We start from the raw sequence: 19,355 nt of genomic DNA on the forward strand, positions 1-19,355 counted from the left end.
GCGATTCAACGATCACGTCAGATCCTAGCATTCTGCCCATTGCCAATCTGCCATACTAAACCTTTTCTCAAGAGGTCTAGACCATGGCAAATAGCCTTCTGCCAAGTAGACGAAGGGTTCTCCATGTATAATGTATCCCCCGGTCTGCCATTTGGGTGCACGTGAATACTATATCCACCAGTTTGCCAGTAAGGTATATTTAACATGGTGAGTTCATGGCTCATTATTAGTGTTACAATCTCATGCTGTAGTGAAGATCATCGTTATGCACTTATGCACCCACGCTTTTTTCCTGTAAATGTTTAGGCATCGTACAATGCATTTTGCTTAGGAGAGGTGTTTAGAGAAATAAATCAGCTTTTTAAAGCACCAGTGCTTATTTGTAGAGGATATACGCTTAATTAGAGGCTCCTCGTGTAGAGATGAAACTGGTGCTTAAAAACTTGGTTTATTTGTACAAGGCCTTACTTTTGCTCGATTTCAAACATGAGCGGTCAGTTAACTAGAATTTTCAGTTTCGTCATAGAACTTGACTTTAATTTTTTGCAATAACTGTTTCAAAGTTTTGTTTTGATTTTGTTTAATCCAAGAAACTGAATTTTTGGTGTAGAAGGACTCATGCATGGGATGACAATTAGCATAATAACTTTAGATGATCTTCCTAAGGCTCAAGTTAGATTCACCTAGAATGTATTGTTTGTATCAGCTAGCTTCTGGTGATTGGTTAGAGAATGTTTGAGGCCGTGTCAAGGACAGTCATGTCATTCTTGGATGGTTTCATGGATGTGACAAATCCAGTGATAATCAACAAATAAACTAAGAAATTAATTTCAAAAGAAAGATATTTTTAAAGAACCTTTCTCCATTTGAAATTGGTATTGTAGGTACATGAGTGTCACATTTCATTGCCATTTCTTCTTTTTGCGTTATTCTTTTGAAACTTCAAGTGCATCATTGCATGGAAACAAGAAAGAAACTAAGAAATTAATTTCACAAGAAAGAAAGATATTTGAAATTGGCATTGCAGGTACATGAATGTCGTACAAGATTTTGTTGTCATTTCTTTTTTACGCTATTTTGTTGAAGATAGTACAAAGTTAAGACATTTATTTTAAGGCGGAGGGAGTATTTTTTTATGAAAGTTGTAAAAAAAATTATGATCGAGAAAACTGTGAATATTTTCGTAGTTCCTATGTTGTCCAAAGAGAATGTTTTCTCTCTCTCTCTATATATATATGTTTATCCTTTATTTTCTTCTAGAATATCATTTTTCAGTGTTAATTGATAAATTATGTTGACAGGGGCAAAATTGACAGATTTGACCTCAGGCAAAAGTATTTCACATACTTTCGAAAACAGTTTAATTTGTGAAATACTTTGCCGTTGACTGGACTAGAGTCAGAGAGAAACAATATAGAAGGACCAAACAGACAAAATTGTAAAAAGAGAAGACTCTCGAAAGTCGAAACCGCCTCGACCGCTCTGGATTGGCGTCTGCTGTCCACTTCAGCGCAGCGTGGCGAGACGCGGAGCAACCAAACTCCGCACAGCAGAGGGGACTAGCCGGAGCGGGGAGAAAAAACAGCATGGCGGCGGCGGCGGCGAGGAAGAGCGTGTGCGTGACCGGCGCAGGAGGCTTCGTCGCCTCGTGGCTCGTCAAGCTCCTCCTCTCTAAGGGCCACTACGCGGTCCGCGGCACCGTGCGCGATCCCGGTAAGGGCCTTCCTTCCTCGCTTCGGTCCGTCCTTCCCACCTCCCGCCCGAAGATTCCTTTTCCTCTTGGCTGTGCCGTCGAAGATCTATGCTTATCCAGGAGGATGTATAGATGTGTTTTTTTAGGAATATATCAATAGCATGCTGTTGCTGAAAAGTGAAAACCGAACGAGGGGAAGCAGTCCAGGCAACCATATTTGAGGGGAAGCAGTCCCCTAAAAATAATGTTGTTCTTGGAAGTTGGAAGTGAACAGGAGCTTTTTGAGATAGTATTAGATTTAGATGCTTTTTAGCAGATTCCTCGAACAGGATGTGTAAATGTTGAGAGGAAATTGCAGGAATTGTGAGCTCCGACGTATTGTTAGTTCTTGAAACTTTGAAAAATAGCTTGGGCATACTTTGTTGTGATGGACCCAAGAAATTTGTTATATGTGAGTATATGATGATGGTGGTGTGTTTTGTGTGTGACCATATGCTCCAGGTAATGCTAAGAATGCTCACCTTAAGGCGCTAGAAGGTGCTGGGGAAAGGTTGGAGCTGCTCAGCGCCGACCTGCTGAACTACGACAGCATTGCGTCAGCGGTTGCTGGCTGTGAGGGCGTCTTTCATGTTGCTAGCCCTGTCCCTTCTGGCAGATCAACCAATCCTGAGGTGATTTTTTCAAGAAAATGTGTTTCACTTTCACGGTTTTGTGAAGTTTTGAGGTAAACAAGAGAGGAAATAGCAGGTGAACGAGTGATTTAGCATAGTGCAATTTTATTGGCAACTATACGTGGCTTTGCATCCCAAGTTAGATGTAAAGTTTACTTAACCTTGAGGCCTTGATGGATTTTCTCAAGGATTTTCCCCCAAACATGACCATTTGTTATTCATAGGAGATATACTGAATTCACCGCATAATGCGAAATCTGTAATTTTTTAACCATCCTGTTTCCCTACATAAACAAGTTCATGAAAACAGACAAAGTTTGTCAACTTGTTCAGCTTTGTGCAACATCAGCCTGTCTGAATTTTGTAACCTATCTCTTTCTTTTATATAGTGCTGTTATACAGATGTATTACTAATGTTTAATTTCTAGAAACAAGTGTGTACTCTAATATTCTGTTGTTTACTTCTTTGCAGGAAGAAGTTATAGCCCCCGCTGTAACAGGCACACTGAATGTCTTGAAGGCTTGCTACGAGGCGAAAGTTAAGCGAGTTGTCATGGTGTCTTCAGTTGCTGCTGTGTCCAATAATCCTAACTGGCCTAAGGGTAAATTATTTGATGAAGATAGCTGGTCAGACGAGGATCTCTGCAGAAAGGGTGAGGTAAGTAAGCAATGCCTTTGCGTTTGCTAAACATTGTTCTGCCAAGAAACTTGTTTAGTTCACAGTATAGCATGCTACATCAGCTGCTAATTAATCACAGATTGATATTGATTTGGAATATACTCCCTCCTTTCATAAATCATTTGTGGATGGACGTGAAAGAAGAAGAACCAAATAGCACTGCTTCCTCGAAGCAAACTTTCGGTACCCGATCAAGGGACTAATAACATACCAGCTCCAACTCTTGAATAGCTCTCACTTCTCTTGGCCGATAGCTTAGATGACCGACTGTTAGGCATGATTACCAATGATTTAATAGTAGGCTTCTTGTTTGGTGAGCTAATGGTTTCGCCCTAGGATGAAGGTAGCAGTATAAAGGTGAGCCGCATCTTTGCACAAATAACCTCGATGCTTTCTAATAATATGATGTTCTTCAGCTAGCCACACAGAATGTTCATGATCTTATGCTGTGATTCCTTGGTCCGGATGACTTATTTGAAATAAATTATATGTGTTGTCATTGTGGCAGGATTGGTATTTCCTTTCCAAAACACTCGCAGAGCGTGAGGCTTTTGCTTATGCAGCAAAAACTGGGCTGGATATTGTAACTATTTGCCCGTCGTTGGTAATTGGCCCCTTGATGCAGTCTACAGTAAATACAAGCAGTAATATTCTCCTTAATTATCTCAAAGGTAGGTGTGTTTATCTCAGTGTTCTCTCATCTTACATGCAATTTATATTAAAGAGTGATAATTTGCTCAGCCTTGCTCTGTTTAAACTGGGTCATCATAAATTGATGTCTGAACTGAACAAAGCATATTAACCAATAGCACAATGGACCTTTCAACCTTTAAGATCAAGTTGTTTAAAAAACCAAACTTGCTTATTCTTATATTATAGTTCTATTTCTGTAGAAATGAAACACTTTTCTCTTGCAGGAGAACGTGATACTGTAGAAAATAAACTCAGGAATGTAGTGGATGTCCGTGATGTTGCCGATGCTCTTCTATTGGCATATGAAAATCCAGAGGCGTCTGGACGGTACATCTGCAGTTCAAAACCAGTAAAAGTCTCTGATATGATAAGCGTACTGAAGACCTTATATCCAATGTACACTTATCCCAAAAAGTAAGTGCCTTCCTCAGCAGGCAACTTTTTGTTTGTCTTATTGCTATTTTGATTCTGCATTTCACAAGCTAGATGGTCCATTTATCTTTTCCTGAGACAAGCATATATATCAGCATCATTTGGAAAGCACTAGGATGGGGATTGACAAATTGAATTAAGCATAGTAGAGTGCCAGGTTTATGGAGGTGTAATGCTCTGCATCTACCATTTAATTTTGCATGTAGTTTAGGATATAGAATGTCAAAAATTAATGAAAGATGTCACCAGATCATAACATTCTTTGATACGACCCCCCTGCTTTTCCATGCTTAACTTGGATGAAACTTTATTTTTCTCTCCAAATTTCTATGTAGCTTTACGGAAGTGGAAGAAAATACCATTTATAGTTCAGAGAAACTTCAGAAGCTAGGGTGGACCTTCAGGCCTTTAGAGAAGACCCTGGGGGACAGCGTGGAATCCTACAAAGCATCTGGCGTCCTGAACTGAGCATCCAACCAGGGAAAATTTGGCTGTTAATGCTTGCAAACTCCTTGTGGTTCATGTAAGCAGTGAAACAAAATAAGTTGGTGACACAATCGTCACGAGAGTCTGTGTGAACATGAACAAAGCATGAATCGTATGCGCGCCTTTCTTTTGGTGTGTCTTGACTTGAGGTGTATGCGCACCTTTCTTTTGGTGTGTCTTGACTTGAGGTGTTTCGAGGCATAGTGGAATGTCCTGGTGGTTCTATGAGTGGGTGCTTGCACCTGTTAAAGTTTGAACATATTGCCCATTTTTCAGATCAAAAAACATTGCCCATTTTCCCTAAAAGGGTCAGACCTTTATGAAAAGCACTTGGACCTATTTACCAAACCAGCGGTAAAAATAGGGAGCCCCTGCGTGCATTTTGGGCCTGCCCAAGTGGGGCCTGGGCGCTCCTTTTTTTTCGCTTTTCATCTTTATTTTTTCATTTTTGTTTCTTTTGTTTTTTTTACTCTGAGAACTGTTCATAGATCTCAAATTCAAAAAGAAATGTTCGGAATTTCAAAAAAAAGATCTTAGTTCATGAATTTGATTTTTCATGAATTCAAAAAATGTCCATGAATTTGTAAAATTCTTGGAATTTCATAAAGTGTTCATGAATTTGACAAATGTTCTAGAAAAAACATAGAAGAAAGAGAAAATACTTAAAAAAAAAGAAAAAAAAGGCAAAACCGGTGGAAGAAAAAACCAGCACGCCCCATTCTACTTCCCCCCAGCGGAAGAGGATCCGGCTTGCCTGCTCCCTCCTCATGCTCCCATCCGTGCTCCCGGCTGTTTTTTCTTTTTTTTCTTTCTAATCCAGACCTTATTTTGTTCCAATCAAATCACGTCACGTATGCGGGAGTACGGATGGGTGCACGCGAGGGGGGCATGCAAGTCTCATCCAGCGAAAGAGCCGCGGATTAGGAGATATACGGTAAAAATATCCTTGATTCATCTTAAGTTACATTAAAGTCCGGTGGGTCTACCGTCTTCGTCTCTCGGACGGGCTGATCGTGTGCCGCTCGACGGGCTAATCACGTGCCGCTCTAATGTTGGGCGAACATGTTGTTGATTGTGGATACTAAGGGCCTATTCTGATCTCCTCCAACTTCTAATTCCCCAAACTTCTCGTATGAAGCTGTCCTGAACGTTTATTTGAAAAGAAGCTGGATTTGAAAAGCTCAGTCCCGCTCACGTGTAAAATCATGAAGCCCGGAAAGCCCAGCTCCAGAAAAACGAGAAACTGGAGTTGCCCATATTTACAACGAGACTGCCACCGCTTAAAAAAACGCTTTGGAGAGCCAGCTTCTCGAGTCGACATGTCACACTCGCGTTCGAATCGTTGCGCTCGTCTCCCTCCCTCGACCTAACCTTCCCCCGCCGCCACAGCCAAATCCACCCCTCAGCTGGCCGGCGCTCCGCTCCACCGCCGGATCTGGCATATACAAGGCCATCCCGGCCGGTTCCCATCCAGAAGACCACCCCGAGCTCCCTTTCTTCTTCCCAAGGTCCACCCATGGCGGCTGCTCCTGATCTGGGCTTTCCAACAGGCCTATACCAGCGTCAAACAAGGTCTCTAATGGGCTGCTCCCGAGCTAGGATGTTTCCAGCGGGCCTGTACCAGCGCGGAACAGGCCTACAACCTTCCCAACTGGGCCAAATCTCTGGGAGAAGCTACGAGCGTGCCGAATGGTTTGCTAATCGCCAGGTGGAGTTTGAAGCTAGCTCCAGAAGCTGATTTTGTAGAGTTTGGGAAGTTCGGAGAAGTTCAGAACAGGCCCTAAGTCATCAAGGCCGCGATGCCAATGGACCAACACTGAACAACAACAAATTCAAGAGCCAAATCTCAATTATTTCTCATATGCCTTATGCTAGCATCCGAGGCCGGAACGCGTGACGGAGACGAGGCCCGAGGATCAACCCGCCGGAACGTGTGATGAAGACGAGGCCCGAGGAAGAACCAAATAGGTGTAGGCCGAGAGTATTTCTTCGAATATACCAAGAAGTTTGCATATACTAAGAGTATTTTTACATGTATAGAAGGGCCTTCCCAGGCGATTTTTTCGTGCTGGCGCAGAAAAATCGGCCCAGTCGCGTCCCAGAAGCCCGATTTTCGCCGGCCTGGTTCGAAATTAGCATCGGCGGACCCAGGCCGAACCCGTCGCGCCCGGGGCGAGCGGTTTTGGCGCGAAAGAGCCGCGGACCCTCCGCGTCAGCGACACCGCGCGTCGTCTTCCCCCCACGCCATGGGGAATCAATGTCAAGGCTGCCGCCGGTCAGCCTTATCATTGATTCCTCACGGGCGGCGCGTCACGGGTCGGCGCGCCGACACCTCCCCTCTCTCGCACGCGTACACACGGGCGCGGCGCGGCTATATAAAGCCGGCGGGCTCCCTCGCCTCTGGCCACACCAGCCCTAGCCCTAGCCGCCGAGCTCTACCTCTCCCGAGAGCCGCCGCCGAGCCCCCCTCTCCCGAGCGCCGCCGTCGAGCCCTCGCTCTCCCTCCCTCTCCCGATGGCCGAGCGTTTCCCCGGAGATGAGGCGGCGGCCAACGGCTTCGGCCGCCGCTCGCTCCGCGAACAGGAGTCTTGGCTCCTATTCCAGGCGAACATCCCGGCGCCGCCGGACATGCGCGCCGGGCCAACAGGCTGGAAGCTCAGCAACGGGGGAGTGCCCATTCCCCTGTTGCCCGACGCCGTGGCTAAACCCTCGTACTTCGCCAACGAGGTCGAGGTCGTGCGCGCCTCCCTTACCGACGCCCAACTCTCCCTCCCCCAGTACGCCGCCGACAATCACGCGGCTTGGGCGGCGTACTTCCAACGCCGTCAGCAGCAGCGGCTGGCGTCCACCAACGGCGCACCGGTAGTCGGCGGCATGAAGAACAACGAGGGGTGCCATCTGTGATGGGGCGTCCCCGGCCGCACACTCGAGGGCGTGCTGACGCACCTCGAGGGCGGCAACCACCCGCCGTTGGCGTACCCCCCGGCGAGGGCGGCCGCCACGGCCATGGCTCACCGCCGACGCGATGGGCAATGGTTGCCCAGGAGGTTTGTCGCCTCCTCTTCTTCCTCTTCATCACGCTCTTCTTCGCATTCCTCCGGCTCTCCGGGGTTGCTCGGCGTCAAGGCCGAGCCCGCGGCGGAGACGCCGCTCGGCCGGCCGCACTCGCGGCGCCGGCATTGTCATCAACGAGGGCGGCCAGCGCGTCTCCTCGTCGGCTCCTCCTCCGCGCTTCGTCAAGCCCAAGACGGAGCCGGGCCTCCTCCCCGCGGTGAAGACGGAGCACGGCGGCGACGTCGAGCTCGACGACGACGCGGCCCTAGAATGGGCGCGCGCGGACTCCCTGAAGATGGCGAGGGAGCGCCAGTGCGCCGCCCTGCAGCGATTCGCGCAGCGCCGCCGGGGCCGCGACGAAGGAGGCGTCATCGTCATCGAGGATAGCGACGACGACGACGCGCCGCCGCCACCAGTCCGCGTTGACGACGCCGGTCAGGGGTCCACTAGGGACGACCGCGTCAAGGAGGAGAAGCCCGACAACGATGGCATCGACGACGGCGACTACTCCGCGTTCAGCCAGTTTCTTTTTAATTTAGACATATTATGTAACAAAAATCCGCGACTATTATGTAATATATGCCGAACTTTGCTATATTTTTGCCTTTTTTGAACGCGGCTGGGGCGGCCCTGGGGCTGGCGACTGGGGACCAACTCGTCCCCAGACCGATTTTTTGCGCCGGCTCACTCCAGGCAGCGATTTTAGGCACCACTGGAGGGCCAACGGCTGGAGATGCTCTAAGCCGCACGCTTATGTTGCTCTATATTTTATTTACGCACTCGGCCGTACATGCCGAGCGCCCGATAAATTATACTCAGTTTATTGGGAAATACTAGGCAACTTTTGATTTTCTTGTAGTGTCTGGAGCACAACAATTTTCTTGTACTTCTCTGGAAAAAGTTTATTTATTTTCAACCCTTTTTTCTAAGAAAAAAGGGAGTCAAACTCCACGTTACAAGATTTATCTTAAGTTTCTTCTGGGCTGCCTCAGTCTCGATGCTCCATCCTCTCAAGGCTTTCATTTTGTTTTGCGGAAGAAGGCTTTCATTAACCTTATGGTGCTGTAGGCTGTAGCCCGCCAGCAAGTATATTTTTTTTGCTGGTTCTACAAAAGTCAGGCCAAACTGATCCCCATGTGATATAGGCAGTTGCTGAAGTTTTGTTTACAGGAGTCCACCTTGCATTTCCATGCAACCGACTCACCATGTGCTGGAAGCAGCATACTCCATGAGCAAATCAAGAACTTGATTCGGCAACCGCCCGGTTTCTCTTCTATTCTAAAAAAGAGCCGGAAGCCAAAAACCATATGCGCATGCTTGCAAGAGGCAAAAGACAGCCCACTCCCATGCATGTTTACGGATGAACGTCGTGACCTGTCAGGCACACGGAACACGTAACAACATTCCCATCACAATTATCACGGAAGCTGAGATCTTATATATCCTAATTAATCCCAATTATACTTGTGCCAACAATATCAAAGCTATTCTAATGTACAATCATACACTCATACCTCGCTGGCCACAACATGCTTATACCTCATCAAGACATTTCAGTGAACGAACAACGAGAACATCTACCACAATCAGACTCCATCAGCCTCCATGTTCCATACCAGCTAAATCACAACATGCTGGTCAATTATAGACCCAATGTCGTCGATTAATCATCTGATGAGACTAGCTATCCAATGTCGTCGATCGATGCACGCATAAATAGCCCTACCTCATGAGCAACATCTCATCACCTTCTCATCGGTCGATCACACTCTCGATATTGGTAGTGCACAAAGGCTGATAACTTAGTTCAGAGCTTGAGGAGACAATGGCTGCCTGGCTTAAGCTCTCCGTTGCGCTGACATGCGCATTGCTCTTGTCGTCGTCGGCGTGCCACGGCCTGCAGGTGGGCTACTACAAGAAGACGTGCCCCCGCGTGGAGGCCATCGTGAGGGACGAGGTGAAGCGCTTCGTCTACAAGAACGCCGGCATCGGCGCCGGCCTCATCCGCATGTTCTTCCACGACTGCTTCGTGCAGGGCTGCGACGCCTCCGTCCTCCTCGACCCCACGCCCGCCAACCCGCAGCCGGAGAAGCTGAGCCCTCCCAACTTCCCCAGCCTCCGCGGCTTCGAGGTCATCGATGCCGCCAAGGACGCCGTCGAGAAGGCGTGCCCCGGCGTCGTCTCCTGCGCCGACATCGTCGCCTTCGCCGGCCGTGACGCCGCCTACTTCCTCAGCAGGTTGACGATGAAGATCAACATGCCGGCCGGCCGCCTCGACGGCCGCGTCTCCAACTCCACGGAGGCCCTTGACAACCTCCCGCCTCCGGTCTTCAACCTCGACCAGCTCATCGCCAGCTTCGCCGCCAAGGGCCTCACCGCGGAGGACATGGTCGTGCTTTCCGGCGCCCACACCATTGGCGTGTCCCATTGCTCGTCCTTCGTCCCCGATCGCCTCGCCGTCCCCTCCGACATCAACACCGGCTTCGCCAACGTGCTGAGGAGGCAGTGCCCCGCCAGCCCAAGCTCGGCCAACGACCCGACGGTGAACCAGGACGTGGTGACCCCCAACGCGCTGGACAACCAGTACTACAAGAACGTCCTGGCGCACAAGGTGCTCTTCACGTCGGATGCCGCCCTCCTTGCCACGCCGGCGACGACCCAGATGGTGCGCGACAGTGCCAACATTCCCGGGCAGTGGGAGGCCAAGTTCAACAAGGCCATGGTCAAGATGGGAGCCATCGAAGTGAAGACCGGTTTCCAGGGAGAGATCAGGAGGAACTGCAGGGTCGTCAACCACTAAACGAACGAATCATGCACATTTTTTGTGCACTTTAGTATTTGCACTGGTGGGGTCACCTATTTGTGACTTCCGTTGAATTTCGCGAATGTAATTTGTTTGTTGTTTCAACTCCTCAAAATTCTCTGGCTGGTTGTTGGTGCTACACAGTTGTTCTTTTTTCTTTCTTGGTGAATCAAAAGAGGTTTATACATAAACCAGAAAAGAACGTACAGAGACAGAAACATCAGCTCGGATCGATGATGTGGCAGAATACGCGGATCGATGATGTTGGCAAAGCTATACGCCTATACCGACGGCCCCCGGTAGCTCCATCGGCGTAGGCCTGACGCCGTCAAACGGCCGTCACCCACCGGGTAGCCGGGCCCAAGGATATGCCAATGGCTTGACCTATGCCGACGGCCACCATAGGCATATAGCCAGTGCTGCCGACGGCCCCCGTCGGCATATGTGGACGTATGCCGGCGGCTTTTCTACGCCTATGGCTTGACCTAGACCGCCAGGATACCTCCATATATGCCGACGGGGGCCATCGCGATTTGGGCCAATTCTGGTAGTGTGCTACCACGTTTGTCAATTGATGATGCGGTCGTAAGGAAACATGAATTACATATGCAAATTGGAAAATCATTAGAGAAGGAGGCACTCTACTGGATGAAACAAGGGCGAGTTGATTGGCTTACTAGTGGCGACAAGAACTCGGATTTCTTTCATAGGGCAGCAAACGGGCAGTGGAAAAGAAACTGTATAAAGCGTTTGCAAAGAGAAAATGGTACATGGATTGATGATCAGGAGAGGATACGGTCCCATGCAGCAGCCTAATTTTCTTCTTTTGTTCACCTTCTGTGTGCAGGTACCGGATATGAATATAATTGAAAAGGTAAAGCCCCGAGTGACCGAGTTGAATAAGCCTTATACACGAGAGGAGGTAAAAAAGGCCATGTTTAACATCGACATCTTAAGGCCCCCAGCCCGGATGGCTTACATGCTATTTTCTATAAGAGAATTTCGCATATAATTGGAGAGGAGTTGATAGATGAAGTGTTGCTTGCTGTTAACTCTAGGAAGATCCCCGAAGGGTGTAGCAACACCTCTATTGTTCTCATTCCAAAGGTTGAAAATCCGAAAGTTCAACTCAATTCCGGCTGATTAGCTCATGCAACAATAGTATATAAGGTGGTATGAAAACTCCTTGCTAATTGGTTGAAATATTTTTTATATAAGATCACCTACCCAAACCAAAGTGCCTTCGCGTCGGTATGTCTTATTACAGATAATTTTCTGGTGGCTTTTGTTGGGGAACGCAGTATTTAATTTTTTTTACCTACGATCATGCAAGATCTATCTAGGAGATGCATAGCAACGAGTGGGAAGAGTGTGTCTACGTACCCTCGTAGACCGAAAATGGAAGCGTTTAGTAACACGGTTGATGTAGTCGAACGTCTTCGCGATACAACCGATCCAAGTACCGAATGTACGACACCTCCGCGTTCGGCACACGTTCAGCTCGATGACGTCCCTCGGACTCTTGATCCAGTTGAGGCCGAAGAAGAGTTCTGTCAGCACGACGGCGTGGCGACGATGATGATGAAGTTACGGGCGCAGGGCTTTGCCTAAGCACTACGACGATATGACTGAGGTGTGTAACTGTGGAGGGGGCACCGCACACGGCTAAGACAAATCTTGGAGTGCCTTTGGGGTGCCCCCTGCCCACGTATATAAAGGAGGGAGGAGGAGGAGGCCGGCCTAGGAGGGGCGTGCCTATAGGGGGAGTCCAACTAGGATTCCCAATCCTAGTTGGAGCCCCCTTCCTTTTCCAAGAGGGGAGAGAGGGAAGGAGTAGGAGAGGGAGAAGGAAAGAGAAGGGGAGCACCACCCCCTCCCTAGTACAATTCGGACTTGCCATGGGGGGGGGCAACCCTTGAGGCCCTTCTCTCCTTTCCCGTATGGCTCATTAAGGCCCACTACTTTCCCCGGCGAATTCCCGTAACTCTCCGGTACTCCGAAAAATACCCGAATCACTTGGAACCTTTTCGATGTCCGAATATAGCCTTCCAATATATCGGTCTTTACCTCTCGACCATTTTGAGACTCCTCGTCATGTCCATGATCTCATCCGGGACTCCGAACTACCTTCGGTCATCAAATCACATAACTCATAATACAAATCATCGTCGAACATTAAGCGTGCGGACCCTACGGGTTCGAGAACTATGTAGACATGACCGAGACACATCTCCGGTCAATAACCAATAGCGGAACCTGTATGCTCATATTGGCTGCTACATATTCTACGGAGATCTTTCTCTGTCAAACCGCATAACAACATACGTTGTTCCCTTTGTCATCGGTATGTTACTTGCCCGAGATCCGATCATCGGTATCATCATACCTAGTTCAATCTCGTTACTAGCAAGTCTCTTTACTCGTTCCGTACTGCATCATACCACAACTAACTCATTATTCACATTGCTTCCAAGGCTCATAGTGATGTGCATTACCGAGAGGGCCCAGAGATACCCCTTCGATACACGGAGTGACAAATCCTAATCTCGATCTATGCCAACTCAACAAACACCATCAGAGACACCTGTAGAGCATCTTTATAATCACCCAGTTACATTGTGACGTTTGATAGCACACATGGTGTTCCTCCGGTATTCGGGAGTTGCATAATCTCATAGTCAGAGGAACACGTATAAGTCATGATGAAAGCAATAGCAATAAAACTAAACGATCATTTATGCTAAGCTAATGGATGGGTCTTGTCCATCACATCATTCTCTAATGATGTGATCCCGTTCATCAAATGACAACACATGTCTATGGTCAGGAAACTTAACCATCTTTGATTAACGAGCTAGTCAAGTAGAGGGACACTCTGTTTTGTCTATGTATTCACACATGTACTAAGTTTCCGGTTAATACAATTCTGCATGAATAATAAACATTTATCATGATATAAGGAAATATAAATAACAACTTTATTATTGCCTCTAGGGCATATTTCCTCCAGTCTCCCACTTGCACTAGAGTCAATAATCTAGTTCACATCGCCATGTGATATAACACCAATAGTTCACATCTTTATGTGATTAGTTCACATCTTCATGTGACTAATACCCAAAGGGTTTACTAGAGTCTATAATCTAGTTCACATCGCTATGTGATTAACACCCAAAGAGTGATTATGTTTTGCTTGTGAGAGAAGTTTAGTCAACGGGTCTGCCACATTCAGAGCCATATGTATTTTGTAAATTTTCTATGTCTACAATACTCTGCCGGAGCTACTCTAGCTAATCGCTCCCACTTTCAATATGTATCTAGATTGAGACTTAGAGTCATCCAGATCGGTGTCAAAGCTTGCATCGACGCAACTCTTTACGACGAACTCTTTGTCACCTCCATAACCAAGAGACATTTCCTTATTCCACTAAGGATAATTTTGACCGCTGTTCAGTGATCCACTCCTGGATCACTATTGTAACCTCTTGCCAAACTCATGGTGAGGTACACAATAGGTCTGGTACACAGCATAGCATACTTTATAGAACCTATGACTGAGGCATAGGGAATGACTTTTCATCCTCTTTCTATTTTCTGTCGTGGTCGGGTTTTGAGTCTTTACTCAAACTTCACACCTTGCAACATAGGAAAGAACTACCACTACAAAAAAGACACTTCCGTGATGATACGTGTTTTTCACAGTAGGTCACGTTTGCTGTCATGCATGTACATCCATGACAAATTTATGACAGAATCAAGATACTCATACTTGTGTTGTCGTAGAAGTGTTCCATGACATTACCAAAATTATCATCACGGAAGTGTCCACTTTCATGACGATAATTCACGCGTCATGGAAGTGCTTTCATCAAGGGTGACCGACACGTGGCATCCACCATAGCGGGACGTCGTTAAGCTATCGGGTCCGGTTTTGGATCCGATAACCCGCTAACAGCCCGGACCAATGAGGATTTTCCATGTGTAAAATTCTCATTGGCCGGCGGAAACATGTGTTGGCTCACCATTAGGACAGATGTCATCCATTCATTGGACATGAGGCGCCTATGATACGTCGACACGTGGTACGGCCCAACAGAGGCCCATTCTGGTGAAAAGGCCGGCCCATTTGACTTGGTCAAAAGGTAATGGGCCGGCCCACGAAAATCCTGTTAACGGCCTGTTCATATATAGCCCATTTACGGTCCGCTAACTCACGGCCCATTACGGCCTATCCGAATTAAGCCCAGTAGCTTCATTTGGGCCTTCCAATATGATTCTCTCCGTTGTAACTTCTGGCCCATGTATGGCCCATGATGTCTTTCGGCCCATATGAGACCATTTGTAACTCTTGGCCCATTAATGGCCCGTGGTGAATCTGGCCCGCAATGAATAGTATACCCCTTTATACCCATTAACGACCCATTATTCCATTGGGCCGTTTCCAACCCGTGTTATCTTTTGGCCTTCTCAGGGCCCATTTATTCTTGGGCTCATTTCCAGCATTCGGTTACTTATGGCCCGTCATTGGCCTTTTCTGCCTGTGGGACAAATTCAGCCCGCAGTTATGATGACCCACAAGTATAGGGGATCTATCATAGTCCTTTCGATAAGTAAGAGTGTCGAACCCAACGAGGACCAGAAGGAAATGATAAGCAGTTTTCAGCAAGGTATTCTCTGCAAGCACTAAAATTATCGGTAACAGATAGTTTTGTGATAAGGTAATTGGTAACGGGTAACAAGTAAATATAGTAAATAAGGTGCAGCAAGATGGCCCAATCCTTTTTGTAGCAAAGGACAAGCCTAGACAAACTCTTATATAAAGGAAAGCGCTCCCGAGGACACATGGGAATTATCATCAAGCTAGTTTTCATCACATTCATATGATTCGCGTTCGGTACTTTGATAATTTGATATGTGGGTGGACCGGTGCTTGGGTACTTCCCTTCCTTGGACAAGTATCCCACTTATGATTAACCCCTATTGCAAGCATCCGCAACTACAAAATAAGTACTAAGGTAAACCTAACCATAGCATGAAACATATGGATCCAAATCAGCCCCTTACGAAGCAACTCATAAACTAGGGTTTAAGCTTCTGTCACTCTAGCAACCCATCATCTACTTATTACTTCCCAATGCCTTCCCCTAGGCCCAAACAATGGTGAAGTGTCATGTAGTCGATGTTCACATGACACCACTAGAGGAAAGACAACATACATCTCATCAAAATATCGAACGAATACCAAATTCACATGACTACTTATAGCAAGACTTCTCCCATGTCCTTAGGAACAAACGTAACTACTCATAAATCATATTCATGTTCATAATCAGAGGGGTATTAATATGCATAAAGGATCTGAACATATGATCTTCCACCGAATAAATCAACTAGCATCAACTACAAAGAGTAATCAACACTACTAGCAACCCACAGGTACCAATCCGAGGCTTTGGGACAAAGATTGGATACAAGATATGAACTAGGGTTTGAGATGAGATGTGCTGGTGAAGATGTTATGATCAACACTACTAGTTGGAATAGCTTCTACCCACTTAGTAACGTAATCAACAGCAACTAAAATATGTGTATACCCATTAGAGGAAGGAAACGGTCCCATATAATCAAAGCCCCAAACATCAAATGGTTCAATAACAAGTGAATAATTCATAGGCATTTCTTGACGTCTATTAACATTACCAATTCTTTGACATTCATCACAAGGCAAAACAAACTTATGGGCATCCTTGAAGAGAGTAGGCCAATAGAAACCGGATTGCAGTACCTTATGTGCAGTTCTATCTCCAGCATGGTGTCCTCCATAAGCCTCAGAGTGACACTTGCATAGGATCTGTTCCTGTTCATGCTCAGGTACACAACGTCTAATAACACCATCTACTCCTTCTTTATAAAGGTGTGGGTCATCCCAAAAGTAATGTCTTAAATCATAGAAAAACTTTTTCTTTTGTTGGTATGTGAAACTAGGTGGTAAAATTTTAGCAACAATGTAATTAGCATAATCAGCATAGCATGGAGTAGTACGAGAAGCATTTATGATAGCTAATTGTTCATCAGGAAAGCTATCATTAATAGGTAGTGGGTCATCAAGAACATTCTCTAACCTAGACAAGTTGTCTGCAACGGGGTTCTCAGCTCCCTTTCTACAAATAATATGCAAATCAAACTATTGTAGCAAGAGAACCCATCTAATAAGTCTAGGTTTAGCATCTTTCTTTTCCATAAGATATTTAATAGAAGCATGATCTGTTGGGGAACGTAGTAATTTCAAAAATTTTCCTACGCACAAGCAAGATCATGGCGATGCATAGCAACGAGAGGGGAGAGTGTGATCTACGTACCCTTGTAGATCGACAACGGAAGCGTTTGCACAACGTGGTTGATGTAGTCGTACGTCTTCACGGTCCGACCGATCCAAGCACCGTTACTCTGGCACCTCCGAGTTCTTGGCACACGTTCAGCTCGATGACGATCCCCGGACTCTGATCCAGCAAAGTGTCGGGGAAGAGTTCCGTCAGCACGACGGCGTGGTGACGATCTTGATGTACTACCGTCGCAGGGCTTCGCCTAAGCACCGCTGCAATATGACCGAGGTGTAATATTGTGGAGGGGGGGGGCACCGCACACGGCTAAGGAACGATCACAAAGATCAACTTGTGCGTTCTAGGGTGCCCCCTTGCCCCCGTATATAAAGGAGCCAAGGGGAGGGGGCGGCCGGCCAAGGAGGGGCGCGCCAAGGGGGAGTCCTACTCCCACCGGGAGTAGGACTCCCTTCTTTCCTAGTTGGAGAAGGAGAAGGGGGAAAAGAGGAGGACGAGGGAAAGGAAAAGGGGGGGGGGGCGCCCCCTTCCCTTGTCCTATTCGGACTAGGAAGGGGAGGGGCACGCGGCCACCTCTTGCCTCCTTTCCTCTTCTCCCTTAAGGCCCATGTAGGCCCAATAACCCCCCGGGGGGTTCCGATAACCTCCCGGTACTCCAGTAAAATCCCGATTTCACCCGGAACAATTCCGATATCCAAATATAGGCTTCCAATATATCGATCTTTATGTCTCGACCATTTCGAGACTCCTCGTCATGTCCATGATCACATCCGGGACTCCGAACAAACTTCGGTACATCAAAATGCATAAACTCATAATGAAACTGTCATCATAACGTTAAGCATGCGGACCCTACAGTTCGAGAACAATGTAGACATGACCGAGACACGTCTCCGGTCAATAACCAATAGCGGAACCTGGATGCTCATATTGGCTCCTACATATTCTACGAAGATCTTTTATCGGTCAGACCGCATAACAACATACGTTGTTCCCTTTGTCATCGGTATGTTACTTGCCCGAGATTCGATCGTCGGTATCTCAATACCTAGTTCAATCTCGTTACTGGCAAGTCTCTTTACTCGTACCGTAATACATCATCTCACAACTAACTCATTAGTTGCAATGCTTGCAAGGCTTATGTGATGTGCATTACCGAGAGGGCCCAGAGATACCTCTCCGACAATGGGAGTGACAAATCCTAATCTCGAAATACGCCAACCCAACATGTACCTTTGGAGACACCTGTAGAGCTCCTTTATAATCACCCAGTTACGTTGTGACGTTTGGTAGCACACAAAGTGTTCCTCCGGCAAACGGGAGTTGCATAATCTCATAGTCATAGGAACATGTATAAGTCATGAAGAAAGCAATAGCAACATACTAAACGATCGGGTGCTAAGCTAATGGAATGGGTCATGTCAATCACATCATTCTTCTAATGATGTGATCCCATTAATCAAATAACAACTCTTTTGTTCATGGTTAGGAAATATAACCATCTTCGATTAACGAGCTAGTCAAGTAGAGGCATACTAGTGACACTCTGTTTGTCTATGTATTCACACATGTATTATGTTTCCGGTTAATACAATTCTAGCATGAATAATAAACATTTATCATGATATAAGGAAATAAATAATAACTTTATTATTGCCTCTAGGGCATATTTCCTTCATGATCACTGTGAACATTTACTTTAGAATCAATTATATAAGGTCTGAACTTATCACAAGAAAATACAACTGCTAAAAACTCCTTTTAAGTAGTAGCATAATTTCTTTGAGCACTGTCTAGAGTTTTACTAGCATATTGGATAACATTTAATTTCTTATCAAGTCTTTGTCCTAGAACAACCCCTACAGCATAATCACTAGCATCACACATAATTTCAAATGGTAAATTCCAATCAGGAGGTTGGACAATAGGTGCAGAAATCGAAGCTTTCTTAAGTATTTCAAATGCATATACATAATCATCATCAAAGACAAAAGGAACATCTTTTTGTAAGAGATTGGTCAGAGGCCTAGAAATTTTAGAGAAGTCCTTAATGAACCTCCTATAAAATCCGGCATGACCAAGGAAACTTCTTATACCTTTAATGTCCTTAGGACACAACATCTTTTAAACAACATCAACTTTAGCTTTATCAACTTCAATACCTCTTTCGGAAATTTTATGCCCCAAGACAATACCTTCATTAACCATAAAGTGGCACTTCTCCCAATTCAAGACAAGATTAGTTTCTTCACATCTCTGCAAAACTCGATCAAGGTTGCTTAAGAAATCATCAAAAGAAGTTCCATATACGGAGAAATCATCCATGAAAACCTCAACAATCATTTCACAAAAGTCAGAGAATATAGCAGTCATACATATTTGAAAGGTAGCAGGTGCATTACATAAACCAAAAGGCATACGTCTATAAGCAAAGGTACCGAAAGGGCAAGTAAAAGTTGTCTTTTCTAGATCCTCTTTTGACACAGGTATTTGAGACAAACCAGAA

The 19,355-nt window shown here is 46.2% G+C and overlaps 2 protein-coding genes across 2 annotated transcripts; both read left to right on the forward strand.

The window, feature by feature from the left end:
- The first annotated feature begins 1,446 nt into the window (after positions 1-1,446).
- LOC125521802 (cinnamoyl-CoA reductase 1-like) lies at positions 1,447-4,882 on the forward strand. Its single transcript, XM_048686863.1, has 6 exons — positions 1,447-1,713; positions 2,195-2,364; positions 2,837-3,022; positions 3,552-3,714; positions 3,961-4,150; positions 4,504-4,882. Exons 1-6 carry the CDS (start codon positions 1,587-1,589, stop codon positions 4,634-4,636), a joined length of 969 nt encoding a protein of 322 aa, XP_048542820.1. The 5' UTR covers positions 1,447-1,586; the 3' UTR covers positions 4,637-4,882.
- A 4,560-nt stretch (positions 4,883-9,442) lies between these two features.
- On the forward strand, positions 9,443-10,650 carry LOC125521939 (peroxidase 2-like). The gene has a single exon (XM_048687008.1). It carries the CDS (start codon positions 9,534-9,536, stop codon positions 10,506-10,508), a length of 975 nt encoding a protein of 324 aa, XP_048542965.1. The 5' UTR covers positions 9,443-9,533; the 3' UTR covers positions 10,509-10,650.
- Positions 10,651-19,355: the final 8,705 nt, after the last annotated feature.

The sequence above is a fragment of the Triticum urartu genome, chromosome 7, assembly GCF_003073215.2.
Source record: "Triticum urartu cultivar G1812 chromosome 7, Tu2.1, whole genome shotgun sequence".
Taxonomy (NCBI): domain Eukaryota; kingdom Viridiplantae; phylum Streptophyta; class Magnoliopsida; order Poales; family Poaceae; genus Triticum; species Triticum urartu.

Coding starts and splice junctions, on each gene's coding strand:
- LOC125521802 (XM_048686863.1), top strand. CDS start 1,587: ATGGCGGCGGCGGCGGCGAGGAAGAGCGTGTGCGTGACCGGCGCAGGA. Junction 2,365..2,836: donor GCAGATCAACCAATCCTGAG/GTGATTTTTTCA, acceptor ACTTCTTTGCAG/GAAGAAGTTATAGCCCCCGC. Junction 3,023..3,551: donor ATCTCTGCAGAAAGGGTGAG/GTAAGTAAGCAA, acceptor TCATTGTGGCAG/GATTGGTATTTCCTTTCCAA.
- LOC125521939 (XM_048687008.1), top strand. CDS start 9,534: ATGGCTGCCTGGCTTAAGCTCTCCGTTGCGCTGACATGCGCATTGCTC.